General features: G+C 43.8%; 1 protein-coding gene across 1 annotated transcript in view; it reads left to right on the forward strand.

The window, feature by feature from the left end:
• The window catches only part of ANO7 (anoctamin 7), a 227,047-nt gene that overhangs the window by 132,495 nt on the left and 66,835 nt on the right, over nucleotides 1-27,717 (forward strand). The window contains exons 12-15 of the mRNA XM_085608600.1: nucleotides 23,136-23,273; nucleotides 24,022-24,120; nucleotides 25,730-25,832; nucleotides 27,335-27,446. Coding sequence (XP_085464726.1) covers nucleotides 23,136-23,273; nucleotides 24,022-24,120; nucleotides 25,730-25,832; nucleotides 27,335-27,446 — 452 coding nt within the window. The remainder of the gene's footprint in view (nucleotides 1-23,135; nucleotides 23,274-24,021; nucleotides 24,121-25,729; nucleotides 25,833-27,334; nucleotides 27,447-27,717) is intronic.

Genomic DNA, 27,717 nt, shown 5'->3' on the forward strand with positions numbered 1-27,717 from the left:
CCCCTGTTCTAGTCTGGTGGAATGATCCTTTCACAGAGTCAAGGGTATCACTACTTCTTACAGTGCTTCTTTGTAAAAAAAAAAAAAATGACAGGGTCGTGTCAGGAGGCCACTGCTGCTTGCACCACCCACCCAGTGCCCCTGCCAGTGCTGCCAATATAAGTACCAACACAACTACTCACCCTCACACTCCTACACGTGTTAGAATTCTGCCTATTCCAGGTCCCTAAACCTACAAAGAATGACTTGGGCTTCAGTATTAGTTTTTTTAATGTATAGCAAAGTAATAATCAGCAGTTGTTCTGCTCATCTCTAAATTAGACTAACAGTGCCTCCGTGTTGCAGACTGTCAGAAGTGCCTTTGTTGACAAATAAGTGCTGTGCCGAGCACCGGAAACCACTGGTTCAAATTAAGCACTACTTCTTTAAAAAGCTGCAAATGTATTTGCAGACAGGTGAGTTTTGGCAGTGTAGTGGTATTTCTATGAAGGCAAATCTGCTTGCAGTAGCAGGGTTGTATACTTTCCAATGTGGGTACCATTCCAAAAGGGAGATAACACACAAACTCAAACTCAAAGTTTGTGGGTATTCACCAGTTTTATGCTTATTGTTTTCCTCCATGAACCCATTTGTAAATTTGCTCCTGTCAAGTCCATGAGAATTTTTTTTTCAGAAAGAGAATGGTGTGGGAACACGTTACAAATCAGTGATCTGGGGGTAATGAAACCTTGGGGGGGGGGGGGGGGGGGCAGTTACAGAGTATGGGGAGGGGACCCCCACAATATCCCTACCAGTCTTGTCTCCCATAACCTACATTTGGAAAACTTCACAGAGACAAGTTTAATGGGGGAAAAAGCTGAGCAATTGTCGGGACAGGGGGATTTTGGAACATTTTATTCCCTATCACTGGGGAAGATATAAATAGGTGCTACATAGATGCTGTTTATTGCATCTGATAAATTCCAAACCAGGGTAGTTGGACTTTATTGGGTGCAATAAATATCTAATACAGCTCTGCGGCATTCAACGTCAGGGCTCAAGTGCTGCTTACAGTTTTCACTTTTTCCTCCTTCACTTTTTCTCTCTTTCTGCTCTTTTTCCCATCTCTCGCTATATAACCCCCTCTCTCTCTTCTCTCTCTCTCTCTCTCTCTCTCTCTTTCACACACACACCCACACACACACCCACACACACACACACCCCCCCCCCACACACACACACACACACACACACGCACACACACACACACACTTTCTCCTGTCTCCCTCTCTCTGTTAGGTGTCTGTTATTCAACTCTCTTTGTATCTCTCTCTAATGTCTCTCTTTTCTGTTCATTCTTTCTCCTGTGCTCACATTCAGCTACTTTGCTCGCCTATCTCTTTATAACCTATTTCTCACTCTGTCTCTCTCTTTCACTCAGCTGTCTCTCACTCACTTAACTCTTTATAGTTTGTATCTCTTACTCTCTTCACAGTCTCCTCTCCTCGCCATTTCTCTCACCCTGGTCGGTGATTCCCTGTTTGTCTCTGTTTTCACTCTATCTCCCTCGTGTGCAAAGTGACACAGTCACATGGGCGCCTTTAATTTTCTATATTGCAACAATAAATCAATAAATGCTGCCACTGTGGTTCTTCAGCCAACTGCCGTGCATATCTCATGGAGCGGGCTTCTGACAGGCAGCAACAGTTGCTGTTCTTTATTTTGCTAGATTGTTCCGGCTTTGCATGGGTGCCTTAGGGGGCCTCCAGTCCTGAGCAGGGGCTGCGGGGCTCTGTGTTTCGCCCTTGCCCTGTGGATAAAATAACCCTAAAGGTGCTAATTCACTTTATTGCGACATTTCCTCGTGCTGAAATGTATATTTCCTTGTGCAACAGTATTTTCCCAAGTGAGGCCTCTGGAGTTCTCCAGAACATTTCAGAGAATTCCCCCAAACTGGAAGTTAACTCAAAAAGTAACAATAACCTACTGAAGTGATGTTTGACCTATTTGTGAATCGCATCACACGTATTTTTCTTTCATTCAAGGTCTATGGAATTTTGTGAATATATTTTGCCTCGTTCAGGATACCGCAGCATTTACAAGTGCACATAAGGTATTCACATAAGCTGCGCTTATATGTTCATGCATAGGCCTGGATGGGCAATACATGGAACGAGTTACATGCTTAAAGTTGTATAAGGAATTTCACCGCTTTTGACGTGATGGATAAATAAGAGTTGAAAAAACGCTAAAAAATGAAGAAAATAAAATGGATTAAACTGATTACTTTGGTGGATGGGTATTACTTTGTTATACCAATGTGGATACGGCTGTGCAACCTGCTCTGACCAGCCAACTTCGCGGGCCAGAATTTCAGAATCACTTGATAGGTAGCCATACTTCGATTTAAAAAAATGAATAAAACAGCATTACATTGACTTTCGGCACATGGCTCCTGATGATACCATAAGATCAAAAGACGTTCAACCGTTTTTCAGACTGTTCGCTACAGGGTGCCGAACACGTTTGTCACTAAATGCCCCAAGTCCCTCAATTCCAATGTTAGTGTATTTTTTGCCAAAGCTTGCACCTCAAGTCCCCCGGTGGGAAGTGCTGTGATGCAGGGTTTTATGTGTTGCAGTGTTGCACACACATTACCTGGAAAAGAAAACATGCACTCTGCCCTTTATTAACAGACCCATGTTTGTTTGCTGCTTCATCGCCATAGGTAATGCCCAAGCTTCGCCACTTATGTTCCAATGCGTGCCCATTTATGAAGCATTTTGTAGGCTGAAACGTATCCCATACCAGACAGCAGACACTGCACTCTATATTTGAATGAGCATCATTCAGGATCGTACTGAGAGACAATAAGCCCGGGCACCAAAATAAAAGTCATTTCACCAGAAGATAGTTAAAGAAAAATAGCCCACACTTACAAATCAGAGCAGTTTTGAACTTGTAATGGCACCATGTCTAAGTATTTTGCAAAATACGGGAGACTGCTTGCATTTGTGCTTGTTGCAGGCAAAGCTTGTGGTTACATCAGAGAAATCATAAGTAAAAACTGGCCCATTAAACCATAAAACGCGTCCACAAACAACCAACATAAACAAGCATTTGCAATGCAATAGGTATTGCATTTACGCGAGTTTGAGCTATTGGCATTGTAAATGACAATGCCTTTTATTTATATTTTGGTTTATAAAACATACATAAAAGGCATTGCCATTTACAATGCCAATAGTTTAAATTCACGTAAATGCGAGACCTATTGCATTGCAAATGCTTGTTTATTGATTGTTTATGTGCAGGAAGCGTCACCTTCCTGCACATAAAGAATCAATGGCCTTTTTCTGTGTTTATGAGTGCTGCACAACGCATAGGGGGCAGCGTCAAAATCAATGGGTGTTGGGGTGGAACGCCCATCGCAACACCCATTGCCCACCCCTTTCACGCTAAGTATAGCCTGAAATGGGGCCTTATTCACAGTGCAGCATTAAACCACATTAAGTTGCTTAACGCTGCCTTGTGAACAAGGCAAAGCCACTATCGTCACTACAACTTCCTGAAAAGTGAAGTTGTGGTGGCGATAGGGGCTTGTAAATATGCCCCACTGTCTGGTCAGGCTTCTTTAGTCGATCAGAATTTGTATCAAAACCCATGGTTGTTTGCTGTGATCCTCGCAATGAAACACTCCCTTGATGTAAAGTGTTGTAAAGTGATATGGCGCTGAGGAAATACCACCTTTCCAGCACAAAGTAAACCCTTGCTGCTGATTTTCATTACTGTGCATTTCACTAAGGCTGGTGCAAAAAAAACGTAAATCTGGGTCCTAGTTTTATACATAAACGGTTTAATTGGTCATTTTATTGTAATGCAACTGGCAATGCAGAGATCCAAGTTCAAAAACATTTCTATTTTGCCTCCTGCAATTACAAAATCAAAGAGGCCTTAAACACTATAGTCACAGGTGTGTTAACATCCAGCAGAGTGTTCTTGCTATTTAACTGAATTGTCTGTAAATGTAATTCCTAAATTCGTGCAGGAAATTGGTATTTTCAGCTTACAAAATATTACTATTTTGTTTGTGGGCTCTTTAAATAACTGTGTTTATTGGAAACATTTAAAAGAAGGCAATATGTAACTGACATAAGGCATTTAAAAGACAGAACCCATTATGTTGTTATGATGACAAAAGTTCCTCAATCATACTTATCTAAACTAGTGTTAACATAACACAGTGGTAAAAAGACAGTTGTCCCATGTGCTCGCCTCTTGCATTGCCTGCACCATTTAGCATTCAGTCATGATTGTTTTTCCAAAGGCAGAATGATGAAAGGTGAGGAGAGCTTCCACCGCTGGAAATGGCTATGGAGGGTTTCCTTAAACGTTCTAAAAGTTGGCCAAATATTCTCCTCTTCTAAGAAAAAAACAGTCATTGAACCCTGCTGACTTTAACAACTTCCGTCCAGTCTCCAGACTTCCATTCTTAGGTAAGGTGATTGAAAGCTGCGTAACTTTAGAAATATCACATCACATTAATGCATAAAACGTCCTTGACACTAGTCACTCTGGCTTCAGACTGGGCTACAACACTAAAGTTGTTGTTCTGCAGATTATGGACGATGCTCTCCGCATCCTGGATACTGGAAATGTATGTCTTCTTATTCTCCTTGATCTCTCCGCTGCATTTGACAGAGTCAACCACCTCGCTGATAAACATCCTGAAAAATCGAATAGGAATTGAAGGTGCAGCCCTAAACTGCTTCAGCTCCTATCTAACGAACCACACCCAAGTAGTGAAAATTGGAAGCTTTGTCCCTATTTAGTCTCTATCTGGAGCCTCTCTATGTAAAACGTAGAAGCTGAGGTTCTGTAGCGATCCGAACCCGTGTGTTCGGTATCGTAGTACTGACACGATTTTGGTACCAGTGAACCGTAAATGATCCATTTAGTATGTGACAGTGTTTTCGCTGTGCTACGAGCATGGATTCACTGAGAAATAGGGCATTCTGTTGTAAATTCATGGCATCCATCTTGGATACGGCATCCATTTTGTTTCTTGCCCTCACATAGTCAATGGATAAGCAATGACCCTGGCTGAATCACCTTGTTAAGGACACGTAAGCTTTAGTCCAAGGAAGCTGATGCTGCGTGACAAGTCAGAAGCTACCTCCCTTGCCTGAGGCCAATCATGCTATACTGGTTCTTGTGTTCGTTGTCCTGATCACGATTAGGAGGCCAAAGACAGTAGCCATGCCCGTTTATGACCCACAAGCATCTCTTATCCTACTTATCAATCTTTCACACCTGGCTCCGCTCCTCTCCTTCTGGGCTTTTACTATGGGGAGGATACAATTTTTATGATGGGGAGGATCGGTCGAAGAATGGAAAACTGACATGAAGACTTGATCGAACACTGGAAACTTACAAATAATTATCGTTTGGTATATGTTTATTGTTTGTTTGGGATACCGGGCTAGGCATGAAAGATATTTTTGGAATGCTGCCTGAGGACACATTTGGTGTATTTAAGGAGCGACCCACTTTATACAATTTGAACAGTCTCCTAGATTCTGCCTTTGTGTGGTTCCTACGACTTCTGTGTCCCTGCAGTAAATAAACCTTGGTCTCTGACGCCACCATCGAGAAGCCCGTGTCTCTGTTTATTTGTGCACCAAGGCAGGAAGGAACTCAGGGGTCTTTTGGGTGTTGTTTCCCTGACACCTCTGGACTCTAGGAAAGTCCAGAACCTCATTTGGCGCCGAGCGTGGGGCGACGTCAACCGGTACCGGTCCAAAGCCTGAAGATTTCGAGGAGCTTCGTGTGAAGATTCCGGAGGGGGGTACCCCGCTTCATCGATCCCTGTATGTCGTAAAAGTGGCCCGACGATCTCTTCCACGAGGGTTCCCGCTCCCAGACGGCTACAGAGGACCGCTGCCCTGACTGTCGCCCTGTCTTGGACCCGAGGTGCAGACCTTAGTACGGCGAGACGTAGACGGGTTCTCCTTGGTGACGTCTTCGACATTTCAGTTAAGTATTAAGTGGGTCGCGCCCAGTTTGGTTGCTCTTAGTTGCTCTTGTAAGGATTTATCATTGGTTGCTCTTGTTCGGATAATCCTTTTGTTCTCTGGGTACGTTTGTTTTGGATTTGTAGATTATCACTGGTTGCTCTTGTTAAGATAATCTTTGGTTTGGTATCGGTTCATTTGGTAGGCCTAAGTTCTTTGCGCATTTTGGTTAGAATTTGTCTTTAGTTTGTAATGGCTAGCCGTAGTAATTGTTTCCTTTCCTGGTTAAGTTGCAACAGGGATTCCCGGTTGGAGGACTCGTGTCCGGTTCCTCCGATCAGAACTCCTACATATGAGCTCTATTGTAAACATGGTGTGGGTCCTATCACTTATAATGGAGTGTGGGTCCGTTACACCAGGAAAGATGGTGTCCTTAGTTGGCCACCACATGGTAGCTTTGAAACTAAAATTCTAGACAATCTAGAAGTGAAGTTGTTTAAAAAGAAAGCCCGGCCGGCAATGTTCGATTCTTTTCGCTTTTGGCGTAAAGAAGCTAGACAGAGAGAAATTAGAAAAATGAAGAAGGAACAGAAAGAGAAAGGGTTGACTTTAATGCAGTCTGCTAGGCAGTTGCATGTCAATGAAACTGAAAAAGCAATAGAGGTAGCGAATAGAGAACATAATTTGGCGATTGACAAATGCTACCCTGCCTTGCCATCGTGTCCTGCTAAGCCAATAGAGGACTGTGAAAAGGATCCCCTGTTGTCTTACCTATTGAGATCACCTCCACCGTATGCACAGGGTATTACAGCACCACAGTTACCACCTGTTGTGCAACCGGCTGCTGGTCAGCCTGGAATAGTTGTTCCTTTTCCTGTGATTCAAGCTCCTATTCTTCCTGTGGTTAATGTTCCTCCGGCACCCCCTCTATTGTTGCCTATTCCGCCTTTGCCTGACGTTTCGCAAACTGCTTTACCTACTACTTCTACCCTTACAATTTCGTCTGCTCCAGCTTCCTTGTCCCCGAACTCTGTAAACATTCTGACTCCGCTTTCTGTTCGTCGGAAAATAACTGACTCTGTAACTAATATCTTAACTCCTCTCTACAGGTCTTTAATTAAGACACCCGTTTCTGACTCTACACAGAGACGTAGTCAGCTTCCTGGTCTCCAGGAACGAGGAATATTAGACTCGACAGCTCTTAGGTGGATGTCGAAAGCTGTGAAGTATGATGCACGAAGAGTGCTGGATACATTTATGCAATGGAATGAAACAACTCAGCGTTATGTCTTTGACGTGATGTGTTCCCTTTTGCGTGAGGCATGGGATGATGATGACTTAGATTCCGTTCCCGCTGACTTGATACATATTCAGAGAAGGTTCACTGCAGGAATGGTAATAGGTTCGGAAGTAAAGGAAGCGATAGAACTGATTTTAGCATACAGGTCTGATTCTCCTCTTCGAGCACCAAGGGACTCTGATGGTTCTCCGATTACTAGGAAGAAGCGAGGTCAGTATCCGATGAGGGAAGTTCCGCCGATATGGCGCGATGCAGTTCAAGCTGATGCGGCTAATAATATTTTAGCTGCTCCAGCACATTTCCATAGAGTATGGATACACATCCCTTGGAAGCGGGCCGAAGTATTAGCAGTAAAACAGGCGTTGCCGGACCCGCTTAAGAATCCTGCTGGGTATTATAAAGAGTTAACCCAGACAGTTCAAGCGTGCGTCATGAATTTGGCAGACATCGAAATGCTATTTGGCAATGTAGTGCCACAGCCTATATGGGCCAATATTCGCCATGAGAATCACCAAGTTGCCTTAGGAGGTGATTGGCCAGCTATTGTAGCGGCAGATGCACAACAAGTTGGCGGTGCTAAACCTGAGCCTCTGATTGCTGCTTTGCCTGGCAGAATAATCAATTTGATGAAAACGCTGATGCCAGCGTTACGGGTCAACTGGGATAAATTATCAGCATGCAAGCAAAAGAAGGACGAAAGCGTCTCTGACTTCTTCACTAGATTTGAAGAGACCTTCGTAGACCACAGTGGGCAAGATATGAGTACTGAGGGAGGTCAGAGGTTGTTTGTCGACAAGTTTGTGTTTAATTTATTGCCTGAGCTTAGTAACAAGTTGAAGGATTCTGAGAGTGCATGGGCGGTGTCGACGACAGCACAGATACTCGCAACTGCTCAGTATTACGAAAATAGAGAAAAAGAAGAGAAGGAAAAGTCAGAAAAGAAGACAAAAGACTTGAAAACTAAAGTTCTTTTGCAACAGGCGTATCCGCCTCGCTCAAATCAGTCAGATTCACAGCAACGACCCCAGTTTCAGCAACAGCCACAATTCCAGCAAGGGATGTCCCAAAGATTTGACTATGGTTTTCCCCGACAACAGTTAGCATGGAATCAGTGTGCCTATTGTAAAAAGGAGGGTCACTATAAGAATGAGTGTCCAGTTCTGCACTCACAAACTAGTGGTGTCCCAGCTCAGAGAGGTCGTGGTGGGTTTATGCAAGCTCTTAGAGGTAGAGGACGTGGTACTATGCCTCCACAGACTGATCGCCCATCTAATTATTTCGATCAGCGAAATGTACAATCTACACAATCAGGTAGATCTCCCCAGTACCATGTTGAGGATTATTATGACGGTAGTGAAGAAGTTCAGCAAAGTGAGTACTAGGACAGCCACAGGCAGAGAGAGGGAGTAGTATCAGTTCCAGTTGATCAGAGTGGACCTTATGTCGCAGTAGCTACATCAGGCGTGATTGAACCGTTTCTGTTGGATACTGGTGCGGCAAAAAGTTCAATTATGCACGCGAAACTCCCTGGCGCACCTTTGTCTGGCTCAACGAACATTTCAGTAGGTTTCTCAGGCGCCCCTGTTCACAACCCTGTTTCTGGTCCTTTGTCAATTTCTGTTGGGCCATGTCAACTAGAAGCACCCCTTATTCTGACGACCGGTTGTAATGAGAATCTGCTTGGTTTAGATCTGTTGAAACGCCTGCATGCGACATTGTACTGTTCTCCTTCGGGAGTACAGCTCACGTTGGGTAAGAGAGTCATCTCTCCAATGTACTTGTCGATGGATAAGCTCCCACCGGAGCTGCGTTCTCTCCCTGATAATCTTTGGGCGACTGGTCCTAATGATGTAGGTCTTCTGGAAATTCCCCCTTATGTGGTGAGTCTGAAGGCAAATGTTAGATTCCCACGAATCCCACAGTATCGGATTTCAAATGAAGGTGAACGTGCGCTTTTACTGATCGTGCAAGATTTGATACAGAAAGATGTGATAGAAGAAACTAGAGGAAATGTCTGCAATAGTCCTGTTCTGCTGATTTTGAAACGCACTGACCCTTCCAAACCTCCAATCTACAGATTTGTGATTGACCTCAGAGAGGTTAATAAAATAGTGGTTCCACAGTTCCCTGTGGTCTCAGATATCACTGCATTATTGACGTTGATTCCTGCCTCAGCTACATGGTTTACAGTGATCGACTTGAAGAATGCCTTTTTCAGCATTCCGATAGCCGAGGAAAGTAGGGATATTTTTGGTTTCTCCTTAGGTGGTCGTAGTTTCAGATTCAAGCGCGCTCCACAAGGTTATTGTGAAAGCCCTTCAATTTACAGCCAAGCATTAAAAAGTCAATTAGATGCTTTTGTACTTCCACCTGGTGTTGCTCTGATCCAATATGTAGATGATCTTTTAGTGGCTGCTGACGACAAGGAAACTTGCAAAACAGCTACAATTTCTTTGCTGCGTCATTTATCAGACTTACATCACAATGTTTAACCTTCTAAACTACAATATTGTTGCCAAGAAGTGACCTACTTAGGTCATCTTTTGTCAAAGGAGGGAAGAAGGTTGACTCCAGAGAGAATCAAAGCAATTTCACAGATGACTGTACCAAGCACACAGAGAGAAGTGCGTGCGTTTTTGGGTATCACGTCATATTGCAGACAATGGATCCCAAATTTTTCTCTCATGGCAAAACCATTGGTGGCTCTGACTGGAAAAGGTGTTCCGAGTCCTTTGCCATGGTCTGATGAATGTCAACAGAGCTTCTCGGAATTGCGTGATGCGTTGTGCTCAGCTGCTGTGTTAGGTACTCCTGACTACAGTAAGCCGTTTACACTATATGTCCATGAAAGAGAGGGTTGTGCGTTGAGTGTTTTGACGCAACAATTTGGTGACAAACAGCGACCTTGTGCGTATTTCTCATCCACATTAGATCCGGTAGCCAGAGCGTTGCCAAGTTGTTTGAGAGCTACAGCAGCAGCTGCAGTGTCTATTCGACAGTCTGCTGGATTGGTCATGAACAACATGTTAGTAGTCATGGTTCCACATGCTGTGGATACACTCATGAATCGAACGAAAACTCAGCACCTCACCAGTGCTAGACTATCAGGCTATGAGCTGACACTTTTGGCAAGTCACATTCAGATCAAGCGATGCAGCATATTGAATCCAGCAACGCTGTTGCCGACTACTCACGAGTCGAGTGATTCAGAGCCCCATGACTGTTGTTTTAGAACTGAGGAAGAGACAAAAGGTAGGATTGATTTAAAAGATACTCCGTTACTAGATCCAGATGGTACTTTGTATGTCGATGGATCGTGTTTCAAGCTACAGACTGGTGATGTGACGGCTGCGTATGCAGTTACGACTTTGAGTACGGTTGTCGAGACTGCAAGAGTGAGTCAGAATTCTGCCCAAGCTGCAGAATTAATTGCATTGACAAGAGCGTGTATTTTAGCTGAGGGAAAGAGAGTGAATGTGTTTACTGACAGCCAGTATGCCTTCGGCGTAGCACATAGTTTTGGTCGCTTGTGGAAAGAAAGAGGTTTTCTCACGTCCCATGGGACTAAGATCCAACATGGACAGTTAGTCAATGACCTGTTGGAATCTCTGACCTTACCGAATGAAGTTGCGATTGTGAAATGCAGTGCACACCAGAAGATTACGGATGATGTTGGCCGTGGGAATGCGTTTGCTGATGAGGTCGTCAAAGAGACGGCCAAGAACATGATGAGCCGAATGTACGTTGCGACGTCTGCACGATGGATTGCTGAATCAGGAATGTGTGAGAATACGATTGAAAGTGTGAAGGCAATCCAGAATGAAGCAACTGAAAATGAGAAGAATGCATGGAAGGAGAAAACGGGTAAAATGGATTCGAGTGGATGTTGGATTGATTTGTCTGAGCATCAGCGTTGGATGCTACCTGATGCGTATGTACTTGTGGTAGTCACTATGGCGCATGGAGCGGCGCACATCAGTTCGAAAGGGATCTGTAAGATGTTAGCTCCAGTATGGAAGAACGATGGAATTACTAAGTGCGCGGAGAGAGTGGTGAAAAATTGCATGGTATGACTGATGCATAATCCTGGCAAGGGAACCCCAACCCCAGCTGGTCACTTTGCTCCCCCTTCTTGTCCCTTTGAAGTGATTCAGTTGGACTTTATCCACATGGACAGATGTAATAATCTCAAATATGTCCTAGTGGTAGTCTGTGCTTTTTCAAGATGGATTGAAGCGTATCCGTTAAAGGATAACACTGCTATGTCCACTGCCAAAATCCTCCTCAAAGAGTACTTCCCCAGGTATGGTATGCCACGGATTGTATGGTCAGACAATGGAAGTGAGTTCGTAGGGAAAGTTATGCAGAGTGTGTGTGCGGGTTTGGGAATTAAGCAAAAATTCCATAGTGCGAATCACCCACAGTCAGCAGGTTTGGTTGAGGGGTACAATGGTACCTTGAAGCTGAAACTTGCAAAAATTCAAGCTTCCACTGGTTTATCTTGGCCAGACGCACTGCCTTTGGCTTTATTGTCCACCAGAACGACTGTACACTCTCGAGTAGGGCTTAGCCCATATGAGATTGTGTTTGGTCGCCCTGCTAATGTCTGGGGAGTTCCTAGGCCCAAGGAGTTCAAATAGATCGAATATCCAATGTTGATTGATTACCTTTTTGACCTGACTGCTAAATTGAGTCTTATTCACCAACAGGTATTTGAATCCTTGCCTAAGCTGCCAGAGAGTCCAGGTCACACATTGAAACCCGGTGATCTGGTTGTGGTGCGGAACTTTGGACGGACCCGGAACCTCCAGCCAAGATTCGTGGGTCCGTTTCAGGTGCTCCTGGCCACAAGAACTGCTGTACGCCTGGCTGGCAGGAAAAATTGGGTGCACGCTACCCATACGAAGCGTGTGCCTCTCCCACTCCCCTACGACAACTGGGTTAGACAGGGATTTGGTGTATCCGAGACAGAACCTGTTTCTAGGGTTATCCCCTTCAGTGATGCAGAGTACATGACGGACAAACGATCTGAAACACAGAACTCTGATACTGCACCAGGAACTGTTCCTTTGAACCCTGAACAGAGTGTTGCACAAAGTGAACATTTGCCACCTGTGGATTTGAACATTACTGCACCTGCAGATCAGCTGTTTCAAGATCAGACAAGACCCGGAAAATACAGATATAACCTACGTTCTCATTCCATGAACCAATAACATTGCATAATCACCTTTCCGTTTGAAAACTGTTTTGATCTTATCACATGGCATTCAGTCAGGAAGTTTGCTCTATAATTTCTGTCCTTTTGTTTTTGTTGTTATCTCGCCTTGCCATCTGGGTTGCCGTAGGGTCGTAACGTGTGCCTTGTTTTAACTTGCAGGGGGCCAGACACAAGGTCGGTCTCTTCTGTTTATTTTGGGAACTCCCAGGGTAAACAGAGGCAATTTTTCAACAGGTACAAACCATCCGTTGCGAACGGTTGTAGAAGATGGAGCTTCCTGAACTGCGACGAGCTAACGTCATAAATGCTCGTAAGACAAAACTGTATGAAATTTTGCATAGCAAATGTTTCATGATGCAATGCGCTCTGACCTTTCTGATTGTTTTAATAACTTTGGTAGGCAGAATCGTTTTTGGAATCCAATTGATTTTTGCACCTGTCACATCTACAGTGCCTCCCCATGTTTCTGTTTCTCCGACTGTTGTTTCTCTTCATTCTTTTCACTCTTTTCCTGCACACGAGCAAGCTCGACGCTCTGAGTTTATAAATAACACTTTCATTCAGCTCTTGCACCAACACCAACTAGTAGTAAATACAACGAACTGCTGGGTGTGTGGTCTGATACCACATACCATGAACAAGGGTATCCCCTATCTGGTTCTGCCCTTTAGTTATAATGGATCATTTTGGGCATTTCAGACCATGTTCGCCTATGCTCTAGAGACCTATCCCCCGCGACCTCCGCGTTCCACTAGGTATAACTCTGCTAATAGAGCCTTGGTAAAGGGAATTACTGACATGGTTAGAGATGTCAATAACACTCCGTTTTTTCCCAAAGATGAGTTACGAGTTTATATGGGTTGGAATGCTACGGAGTATGGCATTATTTTGGGTGAGAACAAGCGTAAAAGCTCGACTCCGATTTGGGTCATACCCCACCAAGGTCAGGTCTGTTTACAAGGGAATGGGAGGAATCCGAGAGCTCGACTAGGGAAGAGTGACTGTACTAAAACGTCCGTTTTTCCATCACAGTCTTCCCCTGCATTCTTAGGTGCTAAGGGTACCTATTTTGTCTGCAAAGACAGAGCATATACATGGCTGCCTGCTGACTTTTCAGGCTCATGTTATATTGCCCGACTATTACCTCCGACATACACTGCTGCACCGGATTATCACAAGACTAGAGTTGTGAGAGGTGTCTTCGACAAGGAAGATACAGCTGGCCAAGAAGCAGGAGACTTTTTCAAAGGTTTCCTTCCGTTCTGGGGGCCCATGGCCAATAGTAGGAACTTGCGTCAACTAACACAGGTAGTTGAATCCACCATTACTGAAACTGCTGGTGCCCTTAGTAACCTGACAGCTGAGCTTCAAGCGGATCGCCTCATGACGTTGCAGAACCGTATGGTCCTTGACGTATTACTTGCAGATCAAGGTGGAGTATGTAAGATGATCCAATCGAGTTGCTGTGTCTTTATCCCAAATAATGCGCCAACAGTATATGAGGCCATTTCTAAGTTACACAAGATCGCTGACTCTATTCATGTAGACAAAGGTGATTGGTCACTGATGGGATGGTTCTGGAATCTGTTATCTGGGTGGGGATGGAAGGTTCTGATAGTCATTGGTGTTTTGTTGGTATTTTTATTCTCGTGCTGTCTCATCGTTCAGTGTGGTCCTGCCTTATGTGGCCTTTGTGCTGCAACATGCGGTTTTAGGAGATACGCCACGGGATAGAATAATGCTCCAACAACATATCAGTGACCTGATGAATATAGAGATGGATTCTGACTAGAGTAAGTTATTGCCTATGTAAGGGCAAAAGGACGGTCTGAGGTTCTGTAGCGATCCGAACCCGTGTGTTCGGTATCGTAGTACTTACACGATTTTGGTACCAGTGAACCGTAAATGATCCATTTAGTATGTGACAGTGTTTTCGCTGTGCTACGAGCATGGATTCACTGAGAAATAGGGCATTCTGTTGTAAATTCATGGCATCCATCTTGGATACGGCATCCATTTTGTTTCTTGCCCTCACATAGTCAATGGACAAGCAATGACCCTGGCTGAATCACCTTGTTAAGGACACGTAAGCTTTAGTCCAAGGAAGCTGATGCTGCGTGACAAGGCAGAAGCTACCTCCCTTGCCTGAGGCCAATCATGCTATACTGGTTCTTGTTTTCGTTGTCCTGATCACGATTAGGAGGCCGAAGACAGTAGCCATGCCCGTTTATGACCCACAAGCATCTCTTATCCTACTTATCAATCTTTCACACCTGGCTCCGCTCCTCTCCTTCTGGGCTTTTACTATGGGGAGGATACAATTTTTATGATGGGGAGGATCGGTCGAAGAATGGAAAACTGACATGAAGACTTGATCGAACACTGGAAACTTACAAATAATTATCGTTTGGTATATGTTTATTGTTTGCTTGGGATACCGGGCTAGGCATGAAAGATATTTTTGGAATGCTGCCTGAGGACACATTTGGTGTATTTAAGGAGCGACCCACTTTATACAATTTGAACAGTCTTCTAGATTCTGCCTTTGTGTGGTTCCTACGACTTCTGTGTCCCTGCAGTAAATAAACCTTGGTCTCTGACGCCACCATCGAGAAGCCCGTGTCTCTGTTTATTTGTGCACCAAGGCAGGAAGGAACTCAGGGGTCTTTTGGGTGTTGTTTTCCTGACACCTCTGGACTCTAGGAAAGTCCAGAACCTCAAAGCTCTGGGATCCTCTTCCACCTATATGCCGATGATACCCAAATCCACCTGAAGGTCGACATCATCCACCTATCCAACATCGTGATAAGAATTTAATCAAGGATGTCAGATCACCACGTCAAACTAAACCCTGTGAAAACAGGATTCCTTCTGATGTTTCAGAAGAAAGCCAATCTATCTGTACAAGATTAGATGGAATTCCTCCCGTCCTTGGATTGCGTGTCCGCCATTGTTCAGAATGCCCAGTCACTTCGCTTCATCCTCATCAGCTGACTCAACCTCCAGAATCACGTCGGAGCAATGGCCTCGAATGCCCTTTCTCCAAGTAAGGCTGCTCATCTTTGAAGAACTGGACCTAAAATCAGCTGTATAGGCATTGGTTCCATCCAGACTTGACTATGGGATCTCGCTCCTCTCAGGCATCCCCAAACTTCACTTAGGTCCGCTTAGAGCTACATGCTGCGGCTCCGAAATGTGACCACATCACTCCCATCCTACTAACCGTCCAATGGCTGCCTGTTGAGGCAAAAGCCCAGTTTAAAACTGCCTGTACCACACACGAGGGTCCACTCTGCACTCCTCTCTGCTACATTTCTAACTAAAAATTGTATAACTTTGATGCAAGTTTGTATCTCTAACTGTTACCTTGTGAAGCGCTCTGATGCCTCCGGGCCATGTCCGCACTATATAAAATCATAAAAATAAATAAATGAACGTCCTGGATGACTCTACTCTTCATACTGCTTGCTCACAGTCCTACACAGGCTTGTTGCCCCTGACCGCTTGGAAACTAGCTAGAAAATGGCAGTGTTATCCAGTAAATGTGTATTATCATTGTAATTATTTGCCATTTATATTATGCACTATCTATCTGCCGATTTTATAGCGGAGGAGTGTATTCGGTAGTACAGAGATATCTTTCCAAACGGTTTTCAGGTTTCAATTGCAGACAGGGCTGTGATTATGCAATGCAGATGATTATACCAATAACCACAAGATGGTGCCAGAGAGCTACATCAGGTAAAGTGGAAAATCGAGCTACATCCAATTTTATATTATATCTTTTAGACCAGGGGTCTCTCCAGCCGTACCTGCAGTGAGAACCACCTCTGACCATCAGAAACTGTTCTGAACTACTTCCCAGCATTAGGAATGTGAAAGGTTACACAACTTCAGCACTGCAATTCAAGTACCCCAAGTTGTGCTCCAGTGAGCTTAAAGCATTTTCACTATAGCCATATCACAAAAGGGTTATCTGAGGGCGATACAAGCTAAGCATCTAATGAAAGGAAGGAGCAAAAAAAAAAAGAAAGTGAACAAGAAGGGGACGAAGAAGGAAGGAAGGAATTAATAGAGGTGAACATTTATATATACACAAATAATTGCTGTCTTTCCCCCTTACAAATCTGCACTTCTAAACTTGAACCTGAATGATCCTAAGTGCTTAGATCTGTCTCTGAATTTCCTGTTACAGAAAGTTTGGCATAACGGATTTTCACAAAGGGTGTCCAGTAAGAAAATACTTTTTGAAACGTCACAGTTTTCTTAACGCAAAGCGTGAAGGTTTTCAGCAACGCATAATTTTCAGACACATAGGGGCATATTATCAAGCCCAATTTTGCCGCTTTAGCGGCTGTTTTTGGCCGAAAAGTGGCCATTTAAATATCGCACTATTGAGTTAGCAGCTGTCTTATCTCCACTTTGCATGTCAGCGATATATATCCCTAATGACATGCAAAGTAGGCGTTCCTGACTTAAACTCCATTGAAACAGTCGCAAACACAGCTTCCCTCTATTATCAATACCCGCAAAGCGATAAGAAAACTCACATTAACCACGCTTATCGCTGGAATCTAACACCTGAAAAAATCTTGACGTAACCATCTTTTCGATCGGGGGTGGATTGTTAGGTTAAGGACACACTTGCCTATTAGCAAGCTTTCCTTTAGCGCAGTTAATTTAGCGCTGGAATTCTCACGCTATTGCTGGATTTCCTATCGCCTTTGCGATACGCGTTGATAATACCGCGCTATCACGGCGAGGAAATACAGTGAAAGCCGGCGATAAAATGAACAGCGCTAAGCCCGCTTTGCGATAATCTTCGCATATCGTTGACAATATGCCCCTCAAGGTTTAGAAAACAAAAGGTGGGCTGAAAAAAGGGTGTTAATATCGTACATTTACTTGTGTGAATTCTAAAGAATCACAGGCTATGCCAGTATGTACCTGGGACTTAGGTAAACAATCTACATATTGGGATGCGTAGGCCTCTACAAATAGGGATTTTATGATTTCTTAAGAGCACGAATCTGAACGATTAGAGGTTTAACACATTAGTCAATCAATCTGTAAATGTTATATAGCGCGAACAAATTTCAGAAAAGGCAAGGAAGCGCTAACCGACTTGTGTACATTAAAACAACAGTCTCTCTGGAGTCCAAGCAATCCATCATAATGTGAATATACTCTTCTCTCACATGAATAAGGTTGCATCCATTGTATAGTTTTGGAAAATAACCCCTATTCACTAAATTGACCAACTGAAGTCAAAGTCAGACATTAATGTATCCTTCGTATGAAGCGGTTTCTAGCTCCTTCCTGGATGATGTGTACATATGTGTCCAATATCCACATGTTCTTAAATATTGTTGATAAATCACCTGGTGCGCAGAAATTTGGTGACACGTGCTCCCAGCTTGTTCTTTAATGAAGTCAGGTTTTCAATAATCTGTAAAACAATTAATCCCAGGTGTGCCAGTTTAAAGACTGATAATCAGGTCAGCCATGCTTGCCACTTTGAAGGGCTGCTGAATGCAGTATTTGGCAGCTCTCTAAATGCTCCCTGCTCCCAACACATACATTATGGCTGCTTTGTAATTTGGACACATTCGTCATTTCCTGCAAATAGAATGTGTGAATGCGTCTGGAAACTGGAATGTTGATTGTAAGGATCTAGCAGTTAAGTCATGCATTGTATCGTCTTATGTGAGTTTAAGAGAGTCAAGCAGAATGAGGGAATTATTATGCAGCCTGTATGAACTACAATTGACTGTCCAACTGCTGAGTGTTATGGTACTGGTACTAGTGTGGGTTATATAGTGCATTGTATTATATTGCAATTGCATTCACATAGCACTTACTACCAGCAATTCAGTGTTGTAGCACTTTACGATGCACAGCACGCTGCTTCAGAACCCAGAGTTAGTAGGATTTTTGGTTATTGTTGGTTATTGGAATTAGTCTTGCGCTCTTGCCTTGAAAATAATTCTGACAGTGCAGGTGCTAAATACTGTAGAGGCAGTTAATGCATAAAGACAAACATTCATATGATTTGATGACTGTAAGCAGGGGGAAGGGGTTAGATGGGTAAATGTTGACCTAGTAGAAGTAAACAAGAAACAATCAGAGAGAGAGAGTTGTAGGAGAAGGACGAGTCCTACCAGTTAGTTGAGACTGAAGTGCTTGCATGAAGCAGGCCTACAACTTCATTACAAATGTTTCCCACATTCCCTTATGTCACAGGGTATCTATAAAACGATGGACTGAAATCATACCTTAATGAATTGCCAGTGGTTAAGAATAGTTGTTGCAAACATTTGCATTCAACCACCTTGCTGACATTTCCTTTGGCGGGCATTTTTGCCATTTTGATGCTGATTACGAAGATTATTTGATCTCCTTTTACACTTTCTTCTAATAACTCTACAATTGGTAGAAAGGAGTAAACTACAGATTAAGAAGAAACAGGCATAGGCAAAGCTAATAGGTCTTGCCACTGAAACATATTGGTTTTGCCAATGTATTTTGGTGATGCTGTGCAGCATTGGCATCAGCAAGATACTATGCAGCACGGCCAAAGAAAAACAAAAAACAAAAAAAAACATGATGATATGGCTACAGCAACTGCGTCATTTTGTAGGCACACAAGCATGCCCCTACAAAATGACGCGGTACTACTTATTTTTCTTTTACCAATCGAAGATGGATCAGTAAATTAAAAAATGAAGTGGTAGTGCAAAATAATTGGCGGAGGGGTGGCCTCAATTTGCTGCCTGATCCTCCTCAAAAATATTTAAAAAACTAATTATAGTAAAAAACAAAAAAATGATCGCTGTTTGGCTGTTGAGGCCACAGACGAGCGGGTGAGGAGGAAGCACTGGGGAGTGGGCGAGGGAAGGAAAAGCAGTACATGAGGGAGAGCAAAACAGGGGCGGGAGAAGCACAAAAGCAAGAAAGCAACTTGGAGTGCTGGGGAGAGGGTGCTTGTCAGGGGTGAGGAGTATACGAGAGAGCGAGGGAGACAGCAGTATGGGGTGATAATTAGCTTGTAGGGTTGAAGTACATGAGGGAGAGAGCTGGAAAACACATGGACTCCCATAGTATACTCAAACAAAAAGTATTTCCCTAAAAGTGAGCAGTTGAAGGATAGAAGTCAACCAGCCAAACGATGGTTAATAAGCTGTGTTCCAGTGTAGGAACAAACAGATAATGGAATAGGATGGGCAAGTTAAGCCATTAAATAAGAATTAAGCAAATTAAATTGGCAATAAAGCCAAACAATTATAAGCAAAGGGTGGGCAGTAAGCCCACTGTAAGTTCTTGGTAAGCCCAGAATATGTTTTATCCAACCAGACAGTTTATGTGGTCTGTTAGGTAAGACCTAAAAAGCTGTTTATTTATGAGCCCCCAGTTGAGTTGTCAAGCAAATTAAAGCCAGCCACAATCTCCTTTCACTAAAAAGAAGGTATTATTTTATTCCCACATGAATCTAAAGTAAATATCCTATGAGAATTGAGATGGGTGACAGCATGCTGTTACATAGATGGAGACACAGTCGACAAACACAGAGCATGAGACATAAATGAAACACACATTCAAGGAAAGACAGGACTTACTTTACGTCACAATCTTGTCCAAAAATTGTCTCTCTGCAGCACCATTTGTATCACCTCCAACAACAGAAAGACAATTATTTCCTTTGTCTCACCGAGCTGCCTACCTGGACTCCTTTTATTCAAATGCCAGCTACATCCCTCCCTCGCTGATCTTCTTCGCACCGTCCAGCCACCCGCCCTTTCCTTGTTGTTTGGTGTATCCTTGGCTTCCCAAACATGCAAATTCCAAAGGTATAAAATCTGCAGATTCCACACTATTCTTACTTTTCACACTACCAAATGCCTCACATTTTCCTCCCCTGCCTAACCAGCTCTTCCACTATCCACTTTATCCTCCCTGCCTGTACGCCTTGCCGTATTCTATCTATTTTCAGTTCCTCAAATTGCCTTCTTTTCAAATTTCCTGCCTCATGCTTTGATCTCCCCTCTCTCTGATCACTCCAGTAGCTACCTTTCATCTCTCAATGTGATACAATTTTCTTTGCAAAGTCTTGAACCACTTACATGCTCTGTCCTCCATACTGAGTCTCTGTGTCAGCCGTGTGACCAGGGTCTCTTAACATTGTGGGTCTGAAAGTTAAGTACTTGGACCCAGAGCAGGGGGTTCAATGCTTACAAATAAGTTAAAGATTTGGAGGTATACATTGTGGTTACAGTTACCTAGTCAATGGTGAAAGATTTAATTGAACTCTTAGACATTCTTACCTAAACTCCTGGCGATCCAACTTCAGCTTGCTCACATTCCAAAGGTACCTAAAATTGCAGTCTGCAACTATATTAAATAGATGAGCATTTGGATAATTGAACTAGGTACATGTCTTTGGTTTTCAGGGATGTCACCCTGGTGCAGCCTAGGGCTGTGACCCTATGACCCTAGCAGAACTTGTGCTAATTCTGGGAATAAGAGCATATTCTAGAGACCATTAGGGGAACAAACAGCAACAGTTTCTTTGCAAGAGGGCTCAGACCATTGAAGACTGCTTTGGAGGCATCAAAGAGGCTATTTATTACTACACTATCAAAAACGAGGGGGACATAGAGAGACGAAGAGGCTTGTCCTCCTACCGATAAGGAGCCAAAATGTAGGGAGCCAATTTTAAAACATACTTGTTTTCTTATATGGCCCTCATCCCCCTAGGGTTGCTGCCTGGTGGCATGCTTCATCATTGGGTCCACCCCCTTCCGCTGTGGAACAAGGCGTGCTGCAACCTACGAATTATGTAGGAGATCTTATAGATGTATTAATATGGTGTAGAATGATGCTAATAAAAGGGGGGGGTTATTTAATGTGGAAGGAAAAACTTAAAATTACCTAGCTAGTGGGTAAATTATTATTTATTCTGGCCTCTAGTCGGTATGATTAAAAACGGGGAGAGACGGATGGCTGGATAACTATGTTTTGCTTCACGGATCCATGGATGGTCAAGGTGAGCTTATATCACACTTACATCAAAGCATCCCCTCGGCCATTCACCTAAATGACAGATATGCACCAGGGTCCTTGACCACCAGTGAATCCATGAAGCAAAACATTTGCCTAAATAATAGTACGAAACAGTGAATATCGAGTAGGCATAATCACCTTCTTATATGTAGCATACAGAGTATTAGAGCGCAATTAGCGCCAACAGCACTACAGGAGTGGTATCAAGGAGGTAGATCCTTGGTCCTGATGAAAAGCCAAGGGGATGGCTTGAAACATGTCGACTCTTAGGAAGGAAGGTACATAGTTATCCACCCTTCCCTCTTACCTACTAGCCAGGCATTTTTAAGGTTTCCTTTCCACATTAACCCCTTCAGTGCCCGCCCCTTTCCCCGCCCAGTGCCGGCCGTTGCATTAGCGGGCGGGGTCTATGACGAGCTGGACTCGTCATGGGCACAGCGCCACCGCGGCCCATGACGAGTCCAGCTCGTCATGGGCACTGAAGGGGTTAAACCCCCCACTCCTATTATCATCATTCTACCCCATATTAATACATCTATAAGTGCCACCAAATAATTTGTAGGTCGCAGCATGCCTAGTTCCACAGTTAAATGGGAGGAACCCAACGGTGAAGCATTGCTCCTCGTTTTGCCTCCCTTACGCTTCCCCTGGGGAGGCGTAAGTATTAGGCACTGACTCAGAATTACGATTTCTCACAAATCTAGGGCAGTGTCAAAAATCCATGGATGTTGCTGGGAAACACCCATAGCGACACCCATGGAACGCCCCTTTCACACAGGGACACATATTTATGAGGCCATGAAAAGCGACTTTACGTGGCTTTACGTGGCCTTATAAATATGCCATTGGAACATTGCACCACCGGAACGTAACAAAAGTGATGTTCCGGCAGTGCAAAAGGTGCCGGTACTAATTACTATGCACTCTACCTTGTGGGCTACAAGGCCTATTTAGGTGTGCCTTATTTGGTATTTAAAAGTTGGGTTCTTGTCTGTCAAAAAAAAGCTGTTTTGACAGGTTTGCCTTCCGATTTAAAAGCTGCAGCAGTCAGGCTACACAAGTAGGCCTGAAGCCATGTTTTGTTTTGTCAGTGTTTTGGATGGCACAGCATGTGCTGTAGTCCACAGGTGACATTTAACTTCCCACACCACTGGGGTATTTTCCTGCACCATGTACCATGGCCTTATTGGACGGTTAAAAATGCCAATTCAAAATTAACGAATATTGTCATTTTGTAAGGTTCATAGCACCAACACTTGTGACTGGACAGAAGTACCTCAGTGTGTGGAGTTAAAAAACCAGCAATACCAATCTGCAGAAAAAATAGGAGTGATCACACAAAAAGAGGGATTGTTTCCCCATTGGGAATCATATTTTCAAAAACACAAGAGTATCGTAATATGAGCAACATCATAGGAAATCTCTTGACACACAATTTAGCTGCGGAAATGCTCAAGAACCAATAGGCAACTAACCCTTATATATTTTGATGAAAGGAGCATTCTTTCTAATCAATTATTTGTATTAATCTTGCTGAGATTTACTCTGTATTCTTCTCTAGGAACGTCCTCGGCCCGAGTTTGCTGCTATGGCCCCAAAGATGGAGCAGAACCCAATCACTGGGGTAAAGGAGCCGTATTTCCCTAAGCGAGACCGCCTTTCTCGAATTGTGACTGGATCTATGGTTATTATCATCATGGTGAGCATTGTAACTCCTAAAACCATCCATCCAGTCCATCGTCCCTTGTCCTTCTTTGATTCATCCATTGCTTGCTCCATGCACTGCCTATTAAATTAAAAGGGAGAGCAGCAGGAATGTGGAAATCAGCTGCCTGAACAGTTGAGGCTCATCTTGGACAAAATAAAACTTTAGGGACATTAGGATTACGGTGGCCCTCAGACCCGGCACTCTCTCCGATACCTAAAACTGTGCCGGGACACTCTGATGAGTAGCTGTGCGCTATAGAAGTACCTGTCATTCACTCATTCATTCAAGGAAGAGAGGAAGCGGAGATAGAAAAGAAGTTGGGGGAAATGGGGGAACTCAGAGACAAATCAGGGGCATTATGCGCTGCAGGAAGAGGGAATCGGGGGTTTAAGACAAAGGAGAAAATATAGGGATTTCCGCCCTATGAAGAAGCTAAAAGGAAGGGGAAAGACTGGTGCTGGATAGCCAGGAAGGCTTTAGAAAATCAAATGTGACAATGTAAACCAACATTTTTGACATTTTCATTGACCAGGTGAAATTTGTCTTAGGTGCGAAACATTAGTCCGACCTATGCCAGCAGAACCCAAATGTAAGGGAGTTGTGCACAGAAAGACAACAAGGTGGCAAGTTTTAGTAGATGCTGAAAATTATATATCATTTTGTGGGTCAGTTATACATGTGAAATTCAGTAAAACCTCTTGAAGTCTTTTTTGACGTTGGACCATCTTTTCGCCAACAGCTCTGTGTGGTGATGATTTTCCTTGTTTCCGTGATTATGTACCGCGGCATTGTGAGCATGATGATGTATCACACAGGAAACTCAATCTTGATGACACAGGTGAGTACCCAAAACCTTTCCCTCTTGAAGGACAACTGTGATTTGTTATCACCCTTGGAGAAGCACTGATCAGCATCAGTGGATGCTTTGTAGGCAGGTACCGGTGGAGTGTGTTCATACAGTGGCATTCAAGCACATTATTTGTATTGAGGTGCACTAAATAAACTGTAAGATTCTCTCACTGTCCTCACAAGGAAATGGTGCAGCGTGGTGCTGCAGCAAATTTTGCAGCGCTGCGCCATTCCCAAAATGCAGGGATGCCCCGTATTTACAACAATAGGCACACTTCTGTATTTTCTCTTGTGTTAGCGCTAAAAATAGCTGCTTAGCGCCAACACAGACACTCCTGCACAATAGTTCAAGGGTGCCTGCATTGTGGGGAATGATTGTTCATGTGCAGAAAGGTGTCCCTTCCGGCACATAACCATCAATAATGGCGATGGTGTTACTTCTATATGAGCTGCAGTCTGCAGCACACATAGAAGTAGCAAATCGCCATTATTTAATGATTGTTTATGTGCAGGAAGAGACAGCTTCCTGCAAATAAACAATCATTAAAGGTGTTTTGCTTTTTCTATGTGTGCTGCAGAATGCAGCACACATAGAAAGAGGAAGTAAAATGAGAAATAAAAGTATTTCTCCTTGTTGCGTGAATCTAACACCTGCTTTTGCATGGCGCTCGTTTTTGGCACTTCCTTAGAATAACACATCCTTGTAAATCTGGGGTAGCGTCAAAAAGCAATGGCTCTTGCGGTGGAACGCACACAGCAACACCCACTGCACGCCCCTTTCACCAGATACCTACGTGAAAGGGCACCATATTTACAAAGCAACATCCGCTTTGTAAATATGGTGCAGGGCATTGTGCCACTGGAACGTCAATAAATGTGACGTTCTAGCGTCAGAATCCCTTTGTAAATATGCCCCTGAGTTGGGCTTTCTCAACCTAAGGCATCCTGAGAGCAGTCTTTCCAAAGCTGCTCAGTATAGTTTAAGTGGCTAGCATGACTCACTGTCCATCACTCAAGTACTATCAAGTTAGTAAATGTTAATGTCCACTTACTGTTAGTCTTAGGGTCTGATTTAGAGTTTGACAGACAGGCAACTATGTCACAAACATTACAGATATTCCAGCTGCTGTATTGTATCGTGTGGCACTTGTAGTAAGGTGGACAGGATATCTGTCACATTTGTGATGGAATAACCTGTCTGCCAAACTCTAAAGGCCCTGGTTGCTATGATTATCCAATTTCTAAGTGGTCCTCATTGTGTTAAATAAGAGAACGAGGGCACAGGGAAATACAATTATTTTTCTGGGATCACACAAAGTGGTCAACATGTAAGCCAAGATTAGATCTCACTAAACCCCATATTACTATGTAATTGTACAAATGATATAATAACGTTAGGAGACAGATAATCATTGTCAACTGGAAACCTTTTCTGCCAATCACCAGCACGAATCCCTTCAGACTGAAGGTTCCATCCTGTGCTCTCAAACATGGTCCGTGTTATTATGTGCTCAGATTAGTGTCTTCTAAGTCTTATAAACTGTTTTCTTCCATTACGACTTCGACTCGTCCATTGATGGTCCTTTGTTCTGTTTCAGGCTGGAAACATCGCCAACATCAGCAGCACTGTGGTGAACCTGATCCTCATCTTGCTCATGAGCCAGGTCTACACCTCACTGGCGGATAAGCTCACCAAATGGGGTAATGACCTTTTTGCGTAATCAGGACAATGTGGATGAAGGAAGGTTCTTACGGACAGCTGTGTGGTCAGTTATCCTATCCTTGTCACGCTCATTGACACAACTTGCAAGAATGATTTGAGGTGTGCTCAGAACTCATTTGACACTTCTCCGCTGTTATTCACACCTCAGGCGGCTACTTGCAGTCTTGAAACTGTAGCTGAATCCTGAGTGTGTGTCAAGTGTGACCCAAGTGTGACGCAGGCAGGCGCTTCTCTCTCTCAGTCCTAAAGCCCTTGCTCTATGCCATCCTTGGGCGCCGTTGTGTTTCTCAGACACTAGCTTGGCCATCCTAGTGTGATTGTTGGGTTGAGGGATCCTTCCATTTTCCACCATCGCCTCCTATTTGATTGGACGCCTGTCTATGTCATTGGTAAATACAGTCTGTGTCCTTTAGAGATCTCTTCTTTCAAAGAAAATCAGTGTTTTCTCGATTACATAAGAGGTGGTCTTTGCATTTACTGAATTCAGATTGTTCACTCTACCTTCTGATTTCCTTATTATGCATCATTGCATGTGGAGATGTGCTGTGCGTTAGGCTACAGCCATTAAAGCCTACTAGTGCACTACACCTCGCTGGGGTTCACTCTTTAACATTCATTCAGGATTGTCATATCAAGGCATGTTTTGCTTACAGATTTCTAGCCCCTCACCTTTTTATGGGTTTGTCGTCTTTCTATCACTGCATAGAGATCCATAGTCTTTGGTTGCATAACCTCTCATGATAATGCCTCTCTCCTGGGCTCCCCCAGAGGTGAACTGTGTGATGTGGAATCAGAACGGGTGTATGAACATAGCCCTGCTAACAATCTTTTCCTTGAAATCTCACTCCCTGCCCTCTAGAGGTTTCTAATGTGCTGTACAATGGGACAGCATCCGCAATTTCTTTTTTCCTTCACCCACTCACCTGCACCCCACTCCCGATGCAATTTTTGCAGTTTTATATAGTGCAAGCTCGACCTGAAGGTATCAGAGCGCATTACATGAGCACCAGTGGCATTACACATGGGCACATTCATTTTTTTAGGAATGGGGAGATGAAGGGATTTGCCCAGAATCACAGGATGTTTGAGCCTTCCGCTAGACTTGAACCTGGTTCCCCAGCTTCAAAGTCGGCCGCTCTAGCCTTTAAGCAACATCCTCTCCACATCTGTCGGTCGTACAGTATCCATGTACTCCTGCTGATGTCCCCTTTTGCTTCTATGCCCATCTTTTGTAGCTTCATATCTGCTGTACTTTTCATGGGGTCCTTCCTTATGGTTACCTCTTTGTATTTATATACCACCATAAGCTCCTCGTCCCCTTTCGGTCATGAGAAAGTCCATAGGATTGGGTCAATGATCTCCTTGCTGCCTACATCCTCCTCTGTGTAACCCTCTGCCTCCCCGAGAGTAGCCGTGAACTGGGGAATTGTGGGAATAACATTCGTGTTGTTTACCTTGTTCTCTCTCTCTCTCCCCATAGAGATGCACCGAACACAGACACTCCATGAAGATGCCTTCACCTTCAAGGTCTTCATCTTTCAGTTTGTGAATTTCTACTCTTCGCCCTTCTATGTCGCCTTCTTCAAAGGCAGGTGCGGGAAGACAATTAACTCTGGGAATGGGGGTGGAGGGAGTTTGCTCTAGAGACATGGGTGCAAGTAGAAATAAAGGTAGAGTATTGGGAAGTGGACCCAGGCATAATCCACTCACACAAAGGGAAGTGAGTAGCAAAGGAAGTGGGGTCATCATTGGTTCTGCTCACCAAACTTTGGATGTGGAGTGAGGAGGGTGAGGAGGATAGTGGGATCAGCCGTCAACCACCAATGGTCAGCATAAGGAGCCGTGGCGGTTGGTGACATATAA

Source organism: Triturus cristatus, chromosome 1_2, assembly GCF_964204655.1.
Source record: "Triturus cristatus chromosome 1_2, aTriCri1.1, whole genome shotgun sequence".
NCBI lineage: Eukaryota > Metazoa > Chordata > Amphibia > Caudata > Salamandridae > Triturus > Triturus cristatus.